This window comes from Ictalurus punctatus, chromosome 13 (assembly GCF_001660625.3).
Source record: "Ictalurus punctatus breed USDA103 chromosome 13, Coco_2.0, whole genome shotgun sequence".
Taxonomy (NCBI): domain Eukaryota; kingdom Metazoa; phylum Chordata; class Actinopteri; order Siluriformes; family Ictaluridae; genus Ictalurus; species Ictalurus punctatus.
The window spans coordinates 13,589,594-13,606,850 of NC_030428.2; the positions used below are offsets into that span (position 1 = coordinate 13,589,594).

At 37.8% G+C, this 17,257-nt stretch overlaps 1 protein-coding gene across 1 annotated transcript; it reads left to right on the forward strand.

Moving 5' to 3' along the window:
- Positions 1-10,729: 10,729 nt before the first annotated feature.
- On the forward strand, positions 10,730-17,050 carry meox1 (mesenchyme homeobox 1). Its single transcript, XM_017482693.3, has 3 exons — positions 10,730-11,697; positions 15,484-15,656; positions 16,292-17,050. Exons 1-3 carry the CDS (start codon positions 11,217-11,219, stop codon positions 16,412-16,414), a joined length of 777 nt encoding a protein of 258 aa, XP_017338182.2. The 5' UTR covers positions 10,730-11,216; the 3' UTR covers positions 16,415-17,050.
- The last annotated feature ends 207 nt before the right edge of the window (positions 17,051-17,257 follow it).

Here is a 17,257-nt window from a genome sequence, read left to right on the forward strand (position 1 = left end):
ATTGAAGGCAGATGTTCTTATGCAAACAGTTCTTGGGTGGTGTAATCTAGGTCAACTTAAGACACAGGGGAGTATAAAAACATGGTTTCAGCATAGCCACTACAACAGAGAGCATAAAGTGTTATGTTGCAGTGTTTTAGACTTTAAAATCTATAAACCTGACAATACAGTGAATAAATGTAATCCCTGGTGGACATTTCAGGGATCCAAACTGTAATGATTTTCAGAAAGCAGGCGGAACAGCTTTAACGCCCATGGGCCAAGATCACGTTCAGTGCAGGATAACATTACCAAGCCACCAACAATGACAACAATGTCACCTAGCTAATCTCTGTAATTACCTACTCATTTAAGGAGGTCTCTTTGTTCTATTTTTGGTGGTCATCCCCAGCCATACTCTCTCAGGATTCACATTGATAAAGACCATACAACAGCTATAATGCAGACTCCAACACTTGTGTAACCTGAAACCAGTTAGGCTCAGCTCTACATTACACACATTTATCATTTAGTTTGATTCCAGCATCCTGAGGCACTGCAGTCTGTAGGAAATCACATCTATATAGTAATAAATCATGCATCACTGCAACATATTCATACTTAATGCCTGAGGGCAGCATCGTGATGGCACACAGAAACATATTGAAAACATGGCATACTGGAATAGTAGACATATTAAACTAAAAGCTACAATCCTTCATTTTCAAAGTGCTTAAGCTGAAATATCAGTGCATCTAGACATTTTCTTACAGTTCTGAATGAAACTGTGTAGAAGGCACACTGGTAAACACACTACTCACCAGCCTTTACACTGGAAGTATTACACCTGCCTGGCTTTGACTACACTTTGTGCTAGAACATTTAAAATTTTGATATAAATACAGACCCACAAAAATGCATTTCCTAGTTGTTACAATGAAACATATATGAACATGCTGTCTGAGTTGAAATAAATCTAAAATGGTTTACAGAGCCTGTACAATATAACTACTGACTTGAATGCAAGGTTTAAGTGATGTCCACTAGATGGAGCTATGTCCATATATTAGGACCTTATTGAATGAACGCCCAATTAAGACACAGGGAGTTTAAAAAGATATAATGGAACAGAAAAACCCTACTAAGACATTGTATTAAATGATTTCCCCACATAAATAGAAGCAACAAAATTGTAAATGTCCTAATATGTGTATTGCTCTGGTCTGGCGTAATAGTCAGGTAAATGAAATATAATGAAATATAGGCATGTTTAAGAAAAAAAGTACTACAGAAGTAATACTTTTAGTTTTAATCATCATCATTTATTCATTCAACTTGGCACAGTGGATAGTGAGCCTATCCCAGGAACATGAGGCAGGGAGGCACATTTGCCATTCCTATTTCTGGCATATATTTGCCTAAACTCAACCATATTTGGCCCAGATTTCTCTGCTGTAGGTTGCATTAAATGAATATGAGTGCACTGGGTATTTATCATTATGTTCTTGGACACAGTATGAGCACAATATCTAATGCATAGTGTGTGGTTTGGACACCCAGAATTTATCACTATAGTCCCTCTATATTCAGAAAGCTGATCCAAGCTAACTTGACAGGATTTCTGATTGTTAAGCAATTACCAGTATATACAATTCAAATAATTGTTTATTAACCAGTTTCATGCCCTGCTATGGGTTGGCACCCCGTTCAGGGTGTCCCTCACCTTGTGCCCTGAGTACCCTCTTATAGGCTCCAGGCTCCCCGAGACCATGTGTAGGATACGCGACAAATAAAATCACTGGATGGATTGACCAGTATCAAGCGAGCATTAATGATGCTGATGTGAACTTTAACTACAGTGTGTCATTGCTAGTTTCATGAAGTCAGTTATTTGTCACTAATGAAATTTGTTTATAATGACTATGTCGCTGGAAAACTAGCATCTAGATATAAAGTCTCCCCTGAAACTATTGGAAAAGCAAAGCCAATTCATTTGTTTTTGCTGTAGACTGAAGACATTTGGGGTTGAGATAAAAATAATAATAATAATATGAGAAGGGAGTTTAGAATTTCAGATTTTATTTCCTGGTATTTATATGTAGATGTGTTAAAGGACATGGGACATAACACATTTTGTATCAGACCACCCAATTTGTAGGTGAGAAAAAATATTGGAACATGGGACTGACAGATGTTTCTTGTTATCCAGGTGTGTCCTGTTAGATTGATTGTTTAAACCAGTGGTTTTCAAAGTGGGGGCCGCCAGGGGGCGCCTGGGGGGCCTAAACAATTTGGTGTGAAAAATAAATTCTCACTCTCAGACAACCACACACACAAATCAATTGATCATGTTATGTAATGTAAAGATGTAAGATGTAATTATTAATACAAAAAAAGGGGGGGGATAAATTCAGAAGCCTGTATTTTTAATGTGTTTTAAAGACATCTTTCAAAAGTGGGGCCTCGGTCAAATGGTAATGCCATTTGGGGGGCCGTGCTCTGGAAAAGTCTGGGAACCCCTGGTTTAAACAATCAATAGCTCTGAACATCTACTTTTAAACATCTACTATTAGTTTTAGCCTTCAGTTTCACCTGTGAAGACTGCATTTGTTGTTAATAAAGATAATCAATGAAAATCAGAGAGCTGTCTATGGGGAAAAGGCAAGCCATTTTGAAGCTGAGAAAAGAGGTTAAAACAATCAGAGGCATTGCACAAACATTGAGAATAGCCAATAAAATAATTTGGAATTTCTTGAAAAACAAATAAACCATTAGTGTACTGAGCTATAGACTCCGAATGGGGCAGCCAAGGAAAACAGCTAATGAGAGAAACACTGTGAAAGCTGTGAAGAAAAATCCCAAAACAACAGTCAGTGACATCATCAACAACCTCCACAGGGCAAGAGTGAAGGTATCACAATCCACCATTCAAAGACTTCGAGAGCAAACCTATAGAGGCCATACCACAAGATGCAAACCACTCATCAGCAGTAAGAATTGGAAAGCCATATATACAAGAAATACAGAGATGAGCCCCAAAAGAACCAAGATTAACCTATACCAAAGTGATGGAAAGGGCAAAGTGTTGAGAAAGAAAGGATCTGCTTATGATCCAAAAGATCTGTGAAACATGGTGATGGTAGTGTCATGGCTTAGGCTTGCATGGCTGCTTCTGGAACAGGCTCAATAATTTTATTGATGATGTAACTTATGATGGTAGCAGCAGAATGAATTCAGAAGTTTACAGAGACATGCATCCAAATTAATTGGGAGGAACTTTATCGTTCAGCAAGACAATGATCCAAAACACACTGCCAACTCAACAAAGAACTTTATCAGGGGAAAAAGTGGAAGGTTTTAGACTGGCCAAGTCAATCACCAGACCTTAACTCAATTGAGCATGCATTTCACCTCCTGAAGAGTAGACTAAAGGGACACACCCCCTGAAAGAGGCTTCAGTAAAATCCGGGAAAAAACATCATAAAAGGAGAAACCAACAACTTGGTGATGTCAGTGAGTATTTTATGTTGTTTAACACATCTAAATGTAAATACCAGGAAATAAAAGCTGAAATCTTAAACTCTCGTCTCATATCCATTTTTTTTAATCTTAAACCCAAATTCCTTTGGTGTACAGCACAAAAAAAAATGGCCTTGCTATTCTAATAGTTTCAGAGGGGACAGTATTAATATTGTATTACTTATTATAGGTACTGACAGACTAAAATACCAGTAACAACCATTTTACCTTCTTTTTTAACCAGGGTTGGGCATAACACATTACTGTAATTCTCATTACTTTTTCTGATAACACAGTAATGTAACACATTACATGTTAAGTTTATATAATTTGATTACAGTTACTAATGTCAAGAAAATTACATTACTTGCATTACAAATTTATAAGTTGAGAAAATGATATTATTTTATTTAAAAAAAAATATTAATTTGAAATAAATCACATTTTGTGTGGCTACCAGGGGCATAACCTGGCTTGGGCAATCAAGGCTGTAGCACCAAAGATTTTTTCTTTAGAAATGAATAATTCTCCACTTGGAGCAGTTTGTCACTACATAACTGAACGTCAGTAAAAGAAGACAGCGGTGTTGCAATTTTATATATTCTGTGAACGGAGGTGAGACCAATCAGACAGGGTTTACAGGAAAATACATTGAAATACTCGTGACTTATTAGTTGACAGCTCTCAATTCTTCCAAAAGCTAGCTCACAGTCTATGTGAGGAAAAATGGATAAACACCTTTTTTTTTTAAACCAGGTAAAGGGATTGAAACTGAAACAGTAACATCCTCTCATACTGAGCAGGAAAACAAGGTGTGTAAATGTCTATATGAGTTCCAGTTTATGTGAACATTATATGAGCAGAGCATAAGGAAAGATAATGTACTGTAGCAGCTAAACCCATAGCTTAGTCGTGCTTCCCCTTGGATAGCAACACCAAACTAGCCTAGTAAGAAAAGTTTTATATTTTATTATATTAATTTTAGCATATTAAAATTACTGAAAGAACTTTGAGTTTCACTTTGTAGTGTATTTTTGTAGGTTTGATAGGTTTTGAAAGTAACTTGAAAGTAAAGTAATCTGATTACTTTTTACATGCAGTAATCAGTAATGTAATCAAATTACAATTTTAAAGTAGTAATTAGTATTCTGTAGTGGATTACTTTTTTTGAGTAACTTACCCAACACTCTTATTAACACAGTTATTTCTGGTGCTTTCTCAGACAAAGTAAGAAAAAAAACCCAACATCGCATCTGCTCTATGAATCGGATCTTTAAGTTGGCTCTGAAATGTGAACGTTGGAAGTCAACTCATACATCTGAAGAGCCATTTTGGACAGCCAGGATGTAATGGCCACCTTCCTTATTGTTGTTGCTGTTGTTCTTGTTGGAATTTTGCAGTAAGTCCAACATGCATCTGGGCAAATTTATCAACATAAAATGATCTTTTTGAAATGAAGTAAAAAATTTAAATTGTCCAAAATATTTATTAAAGGAGAAATATTCCCAGAATATACCTTGCTAGTAGATTATACACCACTGCCTTCAATACAACAACATATCTTCTGAGATGTATCTGCTTCAATATACAAAAAAAAGTTTATATTTGATTCTCATATTCTTTTCATTTAGTATATAATGTGCATACAAGTCCTGTATGTCCAGTTTTAAGCCAAAACACAGGCAGTAACGGTTATGCTGGCCTTCTAGAAGACCCTTTCTGCATGAACTATATCTCAAGCTCTTCTTCTCAAAGCAGGGTCAGTGAAGCATAGCCAGGTCATCCATTTTTAAAAATTTGGTACAAAATGTGAACATTTGTATATTTATTACTGTGGTTTTTATATTTATCAACCTATGTGTCTGTTTGAATGTTAAATTGAAACCTTACTAATCGAGGGATCCATGAATTTCGTCCAGGTAAAGAGTTGCCAAAAGTTTGAGAACCCCTGATCTAGAGTTCACTGACTGGACTATGTACTCTCAAAATGCAAGCCCAACTATCTCAGCAGTGCTGGTTCTGGTTTACCGCAGCCAAGTGTACTGTAGCTATCCTCTATATACCTATTTCATAATTTCTGTGGTCAGCTAGGTCAAAGCGGTGCATAAACTAGGACTGAGTGACTTTGGAGTCATCCAAACACCTTCAGTCACTAAAAACAGAGAAAATCCCAGATCTAATCATACCAAATTCCCACACCTTTACTTGTGGAATTCCCAAACACCACCCTAGTGGTAGGCTCAACTGCCCGCTATTTCCCATGCCTTCGAAAGAGCTTGGCAGGGAAAGGCTTCCGAGAATTCTCTGGAAGTGTGGGTCTCTGTGCAGGAGACGGCTAATGGATTTAGCAGGGCAGGTACGCAGAGCTCCTGTGGCCAGAGACCAGAGCTGCGCCAAGTTTACTGTTGACATCTGGAATGCCTTTCCTCCCTCGCTCTTTTTTTTTGATTGAAGAGTGAGTCTGATTAGCACCCAGCACTGCCTCTTCCTTTTCAGCCTGAATTGCCACTGAAATCCTCCACAGCTTCATGCTTCATTACTTATAAGTCTCATATCAGTTGAGTGATTTCTTAAATGATATTATTCTCATGATGAACAAACTTCAGTCTGCAAAGAGCTTCTATGAGAATTTCCACATGACAAAGCTAGAGCTGTATGAACTAAGAGAATGAATGGATTCTTTAGCCAAATCATTTGCTTTTAAGCTGTGTTACTATGCTTCTGTAAGAATTTAGTATGTAAAGTATGAACAGATTAAGCAAACTTGTTCAGGAAATTATTCATCTGTTGAAAAACAGACTTGAAATACACAGTATATCAGTTCTTTCACCAGCCTCCACTCCAATCAGGAAGGAAAGGATTCAGGGCTTAGTAAAACAATAGAGAAGTGCAACAAACCATCCTCTGATGACAATAAAATGAATTATCACCATAGAAACATATGTTGTTTCCAACAAGAAATTCAAGTTTGCATTAGGGGCATCCAGTGATGACGATGACATAATAAACAGTGCATTTGGAATTCACTGTGAAAATTAGATGACAAAAGAGAGCATAATGTGCTTTCTTCCAAAACAAACCAAGTCTTGGCATTATCCTACTCCAACCATTTGATACTTATATGATGAAGATGAAAAGGCAGCTAAGAACTGATTAAATGGAAACTGACCAGTAATCCACGATGACCTAAGCATACCTGAAAGAAAGTGATACATGCAGAGTCCTATGATGGAGCTGATGTGGCTCACTGTCAGGGGCAGCAGGCCTCTAGAGGCAAGCTCACTCTATGCAGATATAACACTGAAGGCAGAGAAAAGTACCACACTTAACAAAGAAACTGAAAAATGTATGATTTATATAAGATGCGCTGTACCAGATCTACTAATTCAACAAATAGAACACTTTAGAAACCTGAAACCACAAGTGCCCTGAGAATTCAGATGCTGGAACATAAGATGATGCTGACATGTGTGTAGGCATGACAGTGATGGCTAAGGAGTTACAAGCCAGTTGACCAAGCATGCATGGAGGAAGGTATGTGTTTGTATGAGTCTTTCAAGTAAACTGCATACTTGTATGATATGGGAGGAAGTGTTTGCCGAGGCAGTTCCCAATCAGGATTTTTAACAGGCTATTGCTTAATCCTGCAAAGTCTCAAGAGACTAGCTGAAAGTATGGTTCAAAGAGCAATTTACGCTGCAGGAAGTCTGGCTCTGGGCTGTTTGGGACAGGACAGGAAGGTTTTCCGCAAACACACCGCACAACAGTTATAGGCCATCCCTGAAGATCCAGAGGCACTCCCCTGAGCACAGTAAACACCAAAGAAGAATAAAGGATGCTCCTCAAACATATGAGTAGAAATTACACCTGAATAAAATTTCTTCTATAGAAGAACTGGGCATGATGATGTTAAAGTCTGTGTGATATGTCTTTTTGGTAGATTTCCACCACAAGAGGGAAGCATGGATTTGTTTTTCACCCCTGAATCAGTGCTCCCCATACCCTGAGAAGCCCTAAACCACACATTTTAATGTACAGTGGATCACTGAATCACAGAAACCTGAAGTGGTTCAAAATGATTTACAAATTCAACCAACTTACAGAGCAAATTAGTAAGGAATAAACATATAATAATAAAAATAATAAAAATAATAATAATAATAATAATAATAATAATAATAATAATAATAATAATAATAATAATTAACATTTCTGCAGATGCTGATGTTGGATTTGCCTAAATAATCCAAGATGAAGCTAATTACTACCGTATACATGTCAAAATATTACAACTCCTGGATTAACCAAATATAGATAGGAGCCTGTGTATGTTTACAGTTATGAGGTAGGGTCTACTGCATTCATTCTGACTCATTTTTAAAATAAATCAATGCTTACATAATACTTATATTCATTCAACCATTCATCTTCAGTAACTGCCTTATCCTGGTCAGTGTTTGTGGAGAATTAAGAGCCTATTCCAGGAACACTGGGTGCAAGACACGGACACTTAAGGACAATTTAGCATAGCCAGTCCACCCACTGGCATGTTTTTGGGAGGTAGAGGAAACTGCAGAACCTGTAGGAGACCCGCTTAGTAACAGGGAGAACATGCACAGAAACTCCAGGCAGAAACTAACATAAGCAAAGGTTCGAATTGAGGGCCCTGGAACTGTGAACAACAACAGCAACACAACACTGCTCACTGGGGTCATAATGCCTCATGGATAGCCACTCAGATCACAAAGTCTGAGTACGAAGATCCCTACTACCCTACAACACAGAAGGCAAAAAATCCAGTACGGCAAAGGAGGAGTATGCCCAAATTCTCAGTTTTCATAAAACAGTATGCTAGAAATACTTGGATGACCTATTGCTTCCACCGAGATCCTGCAGTATGGAACCACTGGACACTGTGCATACTGTGCTATCCCATAACGCAACGGGACTCACATGGAAGAATTTACCAACTATAATAATCAGCACGTACTGTATCAATGGCCAAGCATTAGGTACTGCAACAAATGCAGTAGGTACTGTCGAAGTATGTGGTTTCAGACACAGCCAAAAGGTTTTTTTTTAATCTTTTAATCTTTCACAGCAATTCAATTGTAGGTAGTGTGTCTTTTCACATTGTCTTTGCTTATCTTTGCGTTTTCATTTGTCTTTGCAAAAATGCATTACTAGGAAATATTGTGAAAAATAATAAATCTGGTAATAAAAAATATGCTGCTTTTATTAAAAACTCTATTATTCAGCCACTTCAATATTTTATGAGCTGCTCCAAACAAACTGTGACTATAATAAGCAGAAATATTTGCCAAGCTATTGCAGTCAGCATGTGTGTGTGTGTGTGTGTGTGTGTGTGTGTGTGTAGGACCTGGTGTGAAGAGTGAAGTGGACATCAGCAGGGGTGCAGCAGGCCCATAGGCTCCTCTGGGCTCCCACAGCTTTCTGACCTCAGGCTGTGGTGACCCAGCGTGTCCATACTCCTGCCTCCCAGCCACTTCATCTTCCCTTGTGTCATGAAGATGGATCAAACAAAAACACAAAAACACTCTCACTGCCCTGAAACTGCCCTACCAGAGTGACAGCAGCAGGTTTCAGATCAACTTATGACTTACATCTCTTTTCCCTCCAAAAATGCACACACACACACACACACACACACACACACACACACACACACACACACACACACACACACACACACACACACACACACACACACACACATGCACGTGCGCACAGATATACAGCTCTCCCGCAGATGGCCTTCACTAACCACGAATGCTGGGTAACCCCAGACCCCTGCAGTTATGGCATGGCCCACAATGCCAGTAAAGAGGGGGATGCTTCATGGCTCAGATATTCGCTGGCTAAAGGGAAAGAGAAAAGATTTCAGGCTGACCTCAGCCCCTTCAGGCTCAGCCAAATATTCTGCAGGAGGTGAGGAGAAGGCCGCCTGCACAGAGAGCCAAGGAACAGTATGAGGAAAAAGCTGGAGCATCAACCACAATTATTTACAAATAGCAATGTAAACATATAATTTCCATCATTCTCAACAAGCCTGAGCCCCGGAGATGGATTCAAACCTCAAATGTGCTGAAATAACAGTGGAGACCGCACAGCAGCTAAAAGCAATGAGTCAGTATAAACATTCACTAATAACTTGGTCTGATAGATACAGAAAGAGAGCTGGAGGCAAAGAATGTGAGGTAATGGTCTAAACTATGTGTAGAAATAACAATCTGACCACATTCACAAAATACACTCACACATTGTGCTTACAGTAAACGGTATCATTTTCAATAATTAAAGCTGATTAACAGTAATAAGCACAACATGTTTCCAATGGTCATGATCGATCTTAGGGAGGGGGGGAGTTCTACCATATGCTCTACCATAACAAAATATTTATAACACCCAAGCATTTTACACATTGCTAAAATAGATTAGAAAAATACTCATTTTCAGATCTGTAAGTAATATTTTGCACTAAAATGGGAGAAGAAATGTGTTTCACTTCTCAATAATTGTACATTTTAAGTGTATCTTCAAATTATTGTAAACCATTTCTGGAGTTTTTTACAATTAAAATGTTAATTACAGAAATAGTACATATTTTAAATGGTCAAATCATACATATCTATTTTAATATTAAATAACGGTGTCATTGAAATGATTGTGGAAATTTTGTGTTTATATTTACAGATGTATGTTTATATATATATATATATATATATATATATATATATATATATATATATATATATATATATATATATATATATATATATATATTTATTTATTTTTTCTTTTCTTAAACTTAAATTTGTGTGGAAAAAGTACCGTCATGTGATTTTTTTTTTTTACAGCATTGTGGAGAAAGTCATTTCTCTCTTACTGCCACTGCTGCCACACACAATATGATCTAGGGGTTAAAACTATATTGCATACAAATGAAAAAAGATGAAAATTGGGTTTTGAGGAGAACAAAAATGAAAAGTTGGACCGAATTCCCATGTGGGTGTTCGTTTTATATTTTACAGACAATGTTCCTTTAAAAGCTTGTGCCTGGAAATCCCATTAGATGTGCATATAAAATTCCCTCCATGATTAATAGTAGATGAAGCAGGGCCGGGTTGGAGGGTACCAACATGTGGCCTGCAGGACTCCTCCTCTGCAAGCTCACATTACACCCCATAAACTTGCCACTCTTTCCCACCTAAGCGTTTAAAAGAGAGGTGGGATCACTTGACAGGAATGCCTCAGAACTGTGAGAGTGGCCCATGCAGCTGGGAGTGGATACAGTGGGTTAACCTTAATGCTGAATGAGAGGGTGTGAGAGTGTGGACCACAACTTCCTCACACATAACACTTTCAGAGAGCCAAGGAGCGTGAGAGAGAAAGACAGAGAAAGAGATGCTGCAGTAACACCTCTGCTGGAGGGTGCTTGACCTCACACTTAATGTTAAGTTATAGACCAACACTCCGAAGCAGTTCGAGAGAAGTTTTGTGAGTGAGTGTGTGATTTGTCAGGATTGACTCTGCAAGATGACGATGTGTGTGTAAAAACGAACGCTAAAGTGGACGTTTCCCACACAGGCTTGTGTCAGCACCAGGCAGCTGCCACACTGAGGGACTTCTGCTTCACACTGGGTGTGTGTGGTGGTGTTTGAGTGTGAGTGACTTCAAGCCTTCATTTCTGATTCAGCATGGATCAACCAGCTAGCAGCTGCATGCGGAGCTCTCATCCTGGCAGTGCTCTTTGGGGCTGTGCCAGAGCCCCTCACCCTGCCAGTGTCCCCGGAGGTGGTCTACAGCCCTACCAGCAGGCCTCCTTCTCCCTGCATCAGAAACCTGACTTCCTGGCCTACACAGACTTCTCCAGCTCGTGCCTGGTGCCAGCGCCACATTCATACCCACGAGATGAGAGACTGTACCAGGAGGCGCAAGGCGTATACCAGCGGCCAGAGTGGCAGTTCAGCCCATGTGAGCCACGTGGCAGAGGCCAGGAGCCATGCCATACAGCTGCTGTGACAGTTGGAGTGGCTGGAGGAACAGATATGGGCAGTGCAGGAGCAGACAGGCTGCCCGAGACAGTGACACCACGGCTAGAGGGAGATTACTCGCCTCAGAACATAGCCACAACTGATACAGAGAAGAAGAGCTGTAAGAGGAAACGAGAACTAACAGGTGAGTCCGATGTAATGGAAATATAATTGTGTGTCAGTTCAGATACAACGAACAACTCACTGAAAAACAGGTGAATTTTTAAGTGTTATGCAAAATCCCTGATCAATATTTAATGTGATCAGTACTACACTGAAACATAATTAATATATTGTTGTTGAAAGATCAGCATGTTAATATTTCAAACAGCAACACATAATATTTTTTTTAACACTGAACACATTGCACTCTTATGTGTATTTATGTACTCAGTGCTTTTACTTATATAAAATTAAATACATACATAAATATACATATAAATTCTGATATACAAGCAATATGCTTCTTAGTTTTCTAAGAAGCTTTATGGAAATTTTTACGTTCAAAACAACATACAGTGCAGTAGCTGACTGTTTCTAAAATCATAAAATCATGTTACAGTAAACAAATTTTCTAAATCAAATCTCTAGGCAGGAAATTTAAATAGATTTTGCACAAATAAATGCAGTGATGCAACTGCAATTTAATGTACATTTCCAGCTCTGAAAGATTTTTCTGTTGATTTTTCTTATTTGCTGTGAGTACCTAAATCCAAAATTTACATTTCATTAAATCAAAAATACACCTGAACATTTTTGAGTCCAACTTTAAATTACCAACCGAAATCTAGTGTTTCAAACGATCAGCACTATACTTTTTTTGTCACAAAACATAAAGTTATTGTTATTACATTATATTTTGTTTATGTAAAATCCACAATACTCTTCCATTAGGAAGTAATTATTTCACAATGTGCCATAGAAACAACATACAACGCCTGGTGTGAACAATGAGCATACTGCACCTGCCAGAAGAAAACACTGAAAACTTTATAGAAGACTATATAATTGCATCCTCATACATAATGCTCCAGGCTTTGACTTTTTTTTTTTGTTACAGGAAAAGACAAGTACATAATTTATAGAAATAGACATGGCAAATGACCCATAAAACACAAATCTTTGTATGTTATTATTCTGCAGTTTCCTTCTATTGTTTAAATTCTTAGGTACTTAGCTAAGTACACATATATATAAGCTAATATTTATGCTTCATGTGTACTGACAAGTAATCAAATAATTGAATTAATCTGATAGAAACAGTGATACAGTGAGTCACTTCAATAAATATTAATATAGAAGAGGTTTGGAGCAATTATTTCTAGTTTTCTAATTGTTTCTTCTCTGTTTGGAAAGTAGAAATGTCGGGTGTTAATATACCATCATATGAAATTAGATTACAGGACTGTAAATTTTGGTAAATTAAATGATTAAATCTATATAATAGCTGTAGAAGTTTAACTTTTTGCACACTTCCACACTTCTTTGCACTACGTGCTATTCTGAGTGAAGGAAAATAGAACATCTGGAGCAGGCATTAATTTCAACTGCTCTGTGGAAACTGAGACAGGGCAGTCATTCTGGAATAAAGGAAACGTTCTAGAAGATAAATATATTTCCCAAATAGCGCTTGAGTGGTTTTGTAATTCAGTGGCCAAAAAGGCAAGATAATATTCTTTTCTCTAACTGAAACAATTGTGAGTGGTTTGTAGAAATGATTAGACAAACCCCATCCTGAAGTGTACCTCATCAAGGCATCCATGTCTCATGATTTCATATGCAGTTTAAATATCTGCTGCCTCTGTTTTGGAGTTACCTTAATGTAACCCTCACTCACTAACAGTAGAAACATGCCAGACCACATCTGTAATATAACTTCCATATGATTCCACTCCTGCATTCTTACCTACTGACATTTTCCTGTCATTAAGCGGTAACAGAATCCTCACTGAACACACTGTGGAAATGACTGGAGGAAAAAGCACCATTCTAAAATTTATTCAGAGTTAAAAGTGAAATGCTTTGCATACTTGGAAAAAGGAAAATGTTGAGAACAAAATTAATATGACACATTGTGTGAGGTGGTAAGTGTTGACAAGATAATAATTCCCAGCTCTGTTTGGGTTTTCATTGGGTTTTCACATCATGTGACAACAAAACACTTACTGACTGTACATAATTGTTATCAGATATATTATTTACAAAAACATTTTTTATCATTCCAGTATCATTTTAATTTTAGGGGATTATGAAATGAAGTGTAAGGGATATGTAAATAAGGAATATGTCCTTATTTACATATTTTTTCATATTACTTTAGTATTTTCAAAAATCTTATGCAATACAGCTTAATGTTGTTGAAGACAAACTTGTACTAACGCCTTTAAATGCATGCTGCAAAACCAACTGACCCCTGTTATTTTGTTGAGTTAACTTGCAGACTTATTTTGGCTTCATTTGGACCAACAATTTGAGAACATGCCAAATGTCGTTTGTTCTCCAGGCTCCCTGCTGAGGTTAGGGCTGTTCACTAAAACTTTATAGGCTTTTGCTGTGGAAATTTATTGGAGAGTGTTTGCTGGGCACTCAGACACATACACATGCACACACTATACCAGGTGTTTCTATCCCAACCTGCTACCACATGTCCATGTACTACTTGTGGAAGTGTGTTTAAATGAATGGGATTCTAATTATAATCATAATGCACCCTCTTAAGGCAACACTGCTTGCCATATATGAATGTTACTCTGCTGTTAGCAAATGGTCTGGCTCTCCGCACTCACATCTGTATGACTGCAGTCTGTTTCACAGTCTGACTGTGTGGATCTGGCAAACACCAACCACAAATTCTCACTTTGACAAATTATAGACTTCTTGAAGGGTTTGCGTCACTTCTTGGTGGCACTACTGCTGCTGATCTATGTTTCTTGAGTTAATTGAGTTCATAAGGTTTGGATGGCGCGAACAGTTTATTTGACCAACCAATTCATTTGTAACGGAAAATCTTCAACCTGCCATGTCCTCACGCTGTTTTAAGTATTTTATAGACAGCTTGACAAAAGTCAGAGTCTCCACTTTCCCACTCCACAGCAAACAAAAGTTTCTGTTTCAGTTCCATTGTGGGTTGTCAGATTATGTTGAATTACTGTGGCAAGGAGTGCAGAGGGCATGAAAAGAACACACACACACGCACAAGCACTTATGTTTGTACATAATTATTAATGAAGCTAATCAATTAACATACCTACATCTAAATGTAACATTAATCTCAGTAACAAAAAGAAATATTTTAGCTCTAGTGTTTTTTTTGTTTGTTTGTTTTTGTAAAAGCTTTTGTAAAAAATTCCTCACTGGGACCAGACAAATTTCCCTACAAGGTCAAAAGTGTCAGATTAACCTATCCTTGTGGGGACGTTTGGTGCCCACATACATACACACAAACACACACACACAGAAAGACACACACTTCAGCTGTACCTATCCAACTCTTTGTTCTTTTAGTAGCAATTTTAACAATGTTTCGGTGCATTCCTTCTTAATGCAAGTCCTCTGTAGCCTGTTTGGCATGCTTCCTACCACCTTGACACATTATGACTTGGTCCTATGGCTCCTTTGATCTTACTGCACCTCCATAGAAGTGTGTGGCCTGGATGGGTCACAACAACCAGTAAATACGTATATTGTAAAGTGGGAGTCCTTTAAACATAGCGTGTGAAATGGCGGTCAGCCTTTGAAATGTATTTTAAAGTTTCCCCCCTTTTTTGGTTAAAAAAAAAACAACAACAAAAATACTCCATGTAGTACAAAATGTTGTTCAGAAATGTAAATGGGAAAGTCACAATACACATGCATATATTTCTTTAATTACACATTATGAATGCCTAACATCTAAGCCTTAATGACTTTTCTCCTGACCTGTATATTTCAGATATCCAGGACTCCGGATTTAAGCCTGACTCAAACTGCAAGGCAAGGAAGGAAAGGACAGCCTTCACTAAAGAGCAGCTGAGAGAGCTAGAAGCTGAGTTCACTCATCACAACTACCTGACCCGCCTGCGCCGCTATGAAATTGCCGTTAACTTGGACCTCACCGAGAGACAGGTACACTTCACCTGTTTTGCAGTGTCATATAATCCATGTTTTTTTTTTCCAGCAGCTATGCATTTTGCATAAATCAGACTGAATCAAATGAAACATTAGTGACACTCATAAAGCCTACTCATCACTACACCACACTTAGCCCTGTCCTAGATGGCTTTCCCAGGCCCACACACATGTACATGCACAGAAATAAACACAAGCTATGCTAGATCCCAAAACAGTTCTCAATTCCTCTGCAACCCTGTCTCCATATCTCAACCGCCAATATATTTGATATTTCTTGGAATTGTGCCACATTTTTCTCTCAAACAAATGGACAGATTGAGAAAAGGGAATATTCTTTAAAATAGTGTGGGAACAGATGGCCTAAGCTGCTGTGTGTCCATGGGTCATGCTGAGAGGGAGGACTAAAGGTCAAGTTATAACTTGTACTTCTCTGCGTTTAGCCAACAAAACAGTTAGCTTGTAAGTTACTTTATTAATAAACACATATACCATTTGGTAAATACGAAAATAAAAATGATTCCATCACAGTATGAAATGTGTGTGCTGGTGTTAAGTAATTTCTGACTCCAAATATAATATTTAAAATGAATACCAATGCTGTTTATAGTAATGATAACTATTCTCTGTAGGTAAAGGTGTGGTTTCAGAACAGACGTATGAAATGGAAGAGGGTCAAAGGTGGTCAGCCGGCTTCCCCTCATGACCTGGAAGCAGATGAGTTGGATTCTGCAGCCTCACCCAGCTCTGAGTGATGACCCTGACTTCCACCTTCACTTAGAGACATATCCAGGAATCCCAGGCTACTACAGAGGAGCCATAAATATGAAATGAAATTAACACGATGTCAGGTTTTCCAGCAGTCTTTTCACACATTCAGATAAACTGTTTCATGGAGGATTTTTGTTTCTGATGGACAGTATTCTCAAGGGCCATTGGTGCGGATATGCTACTAAAGTGAAACTCTCATATTCACACTATCCACTCACAAACTGAGAAAGTCATACCAGAGATTAAATTTGTCAATCATAAATATGCTCCATATTCATTGTTCAAGTTCTGTTAAAATAGCTTTCAGTGATGACACCATGATGTAATCACACTGCAGTAGCAGAAACTTGAAAGCTGCCTGTTACAGGATCACAGGATCACTCAAAGTCCAAGGATTGCTCAACTGATGCCAATACACCAAGCCTCAATGTTACATTTCTTTGTTTTTATTGTAAGTCATGCTGTCAAGTTGTTCTTCGAATATACTTTTTCTATTGAACAGTTGTTTTCAATCATTGTTGTACCTCTTTTGCTCCATTGAATGTAATGAAATTGATAAAACACAGATGTTGCATATTGAAAAATACAAAAAGTTAATAAATCACTGAAAATGGAAACAACGGCGAATGTTGAATTATAATTCGAAATCATAAAGCCATCCTTCTTGGCTTTCGCCATCCTTCTTGGCTTTCAGTAAAACACTCTGTATGTTCTGGCATTTTTGTTCAGTAGTCTGGGTTCCACAAGTACAGTCTCTTAAACTTTCTACACAAATGTATATTTCAAATGTTTGAAGAAATAGAAATTTTAAAATGATTTATAGTTCA

Bases quoted from the DNA above. Each gene is read 5' to 3' on its own strand.
- meox1 (XM_017482693.3), top strand. From the start codon at position 11,217: ATGGATCAACCAGCTAGCAGCTGCATGCGGAGCTCTCATCCTGGCAGT. The intron at 11,698-15,483 runs GTGAGTCCGATG...TGTATATTTCAG, and splicing joins GAGGAAACGAGAACTAACAG to ATATCCAGGACTCCGGATTT. The intron at 15,657-16,291 runs GTACACTTCACC...TATTCTCTGTAG, and splicing joins TGGACCTCACCGAGAGACAG to GTAAAGGTGTGGTTTCAGAA.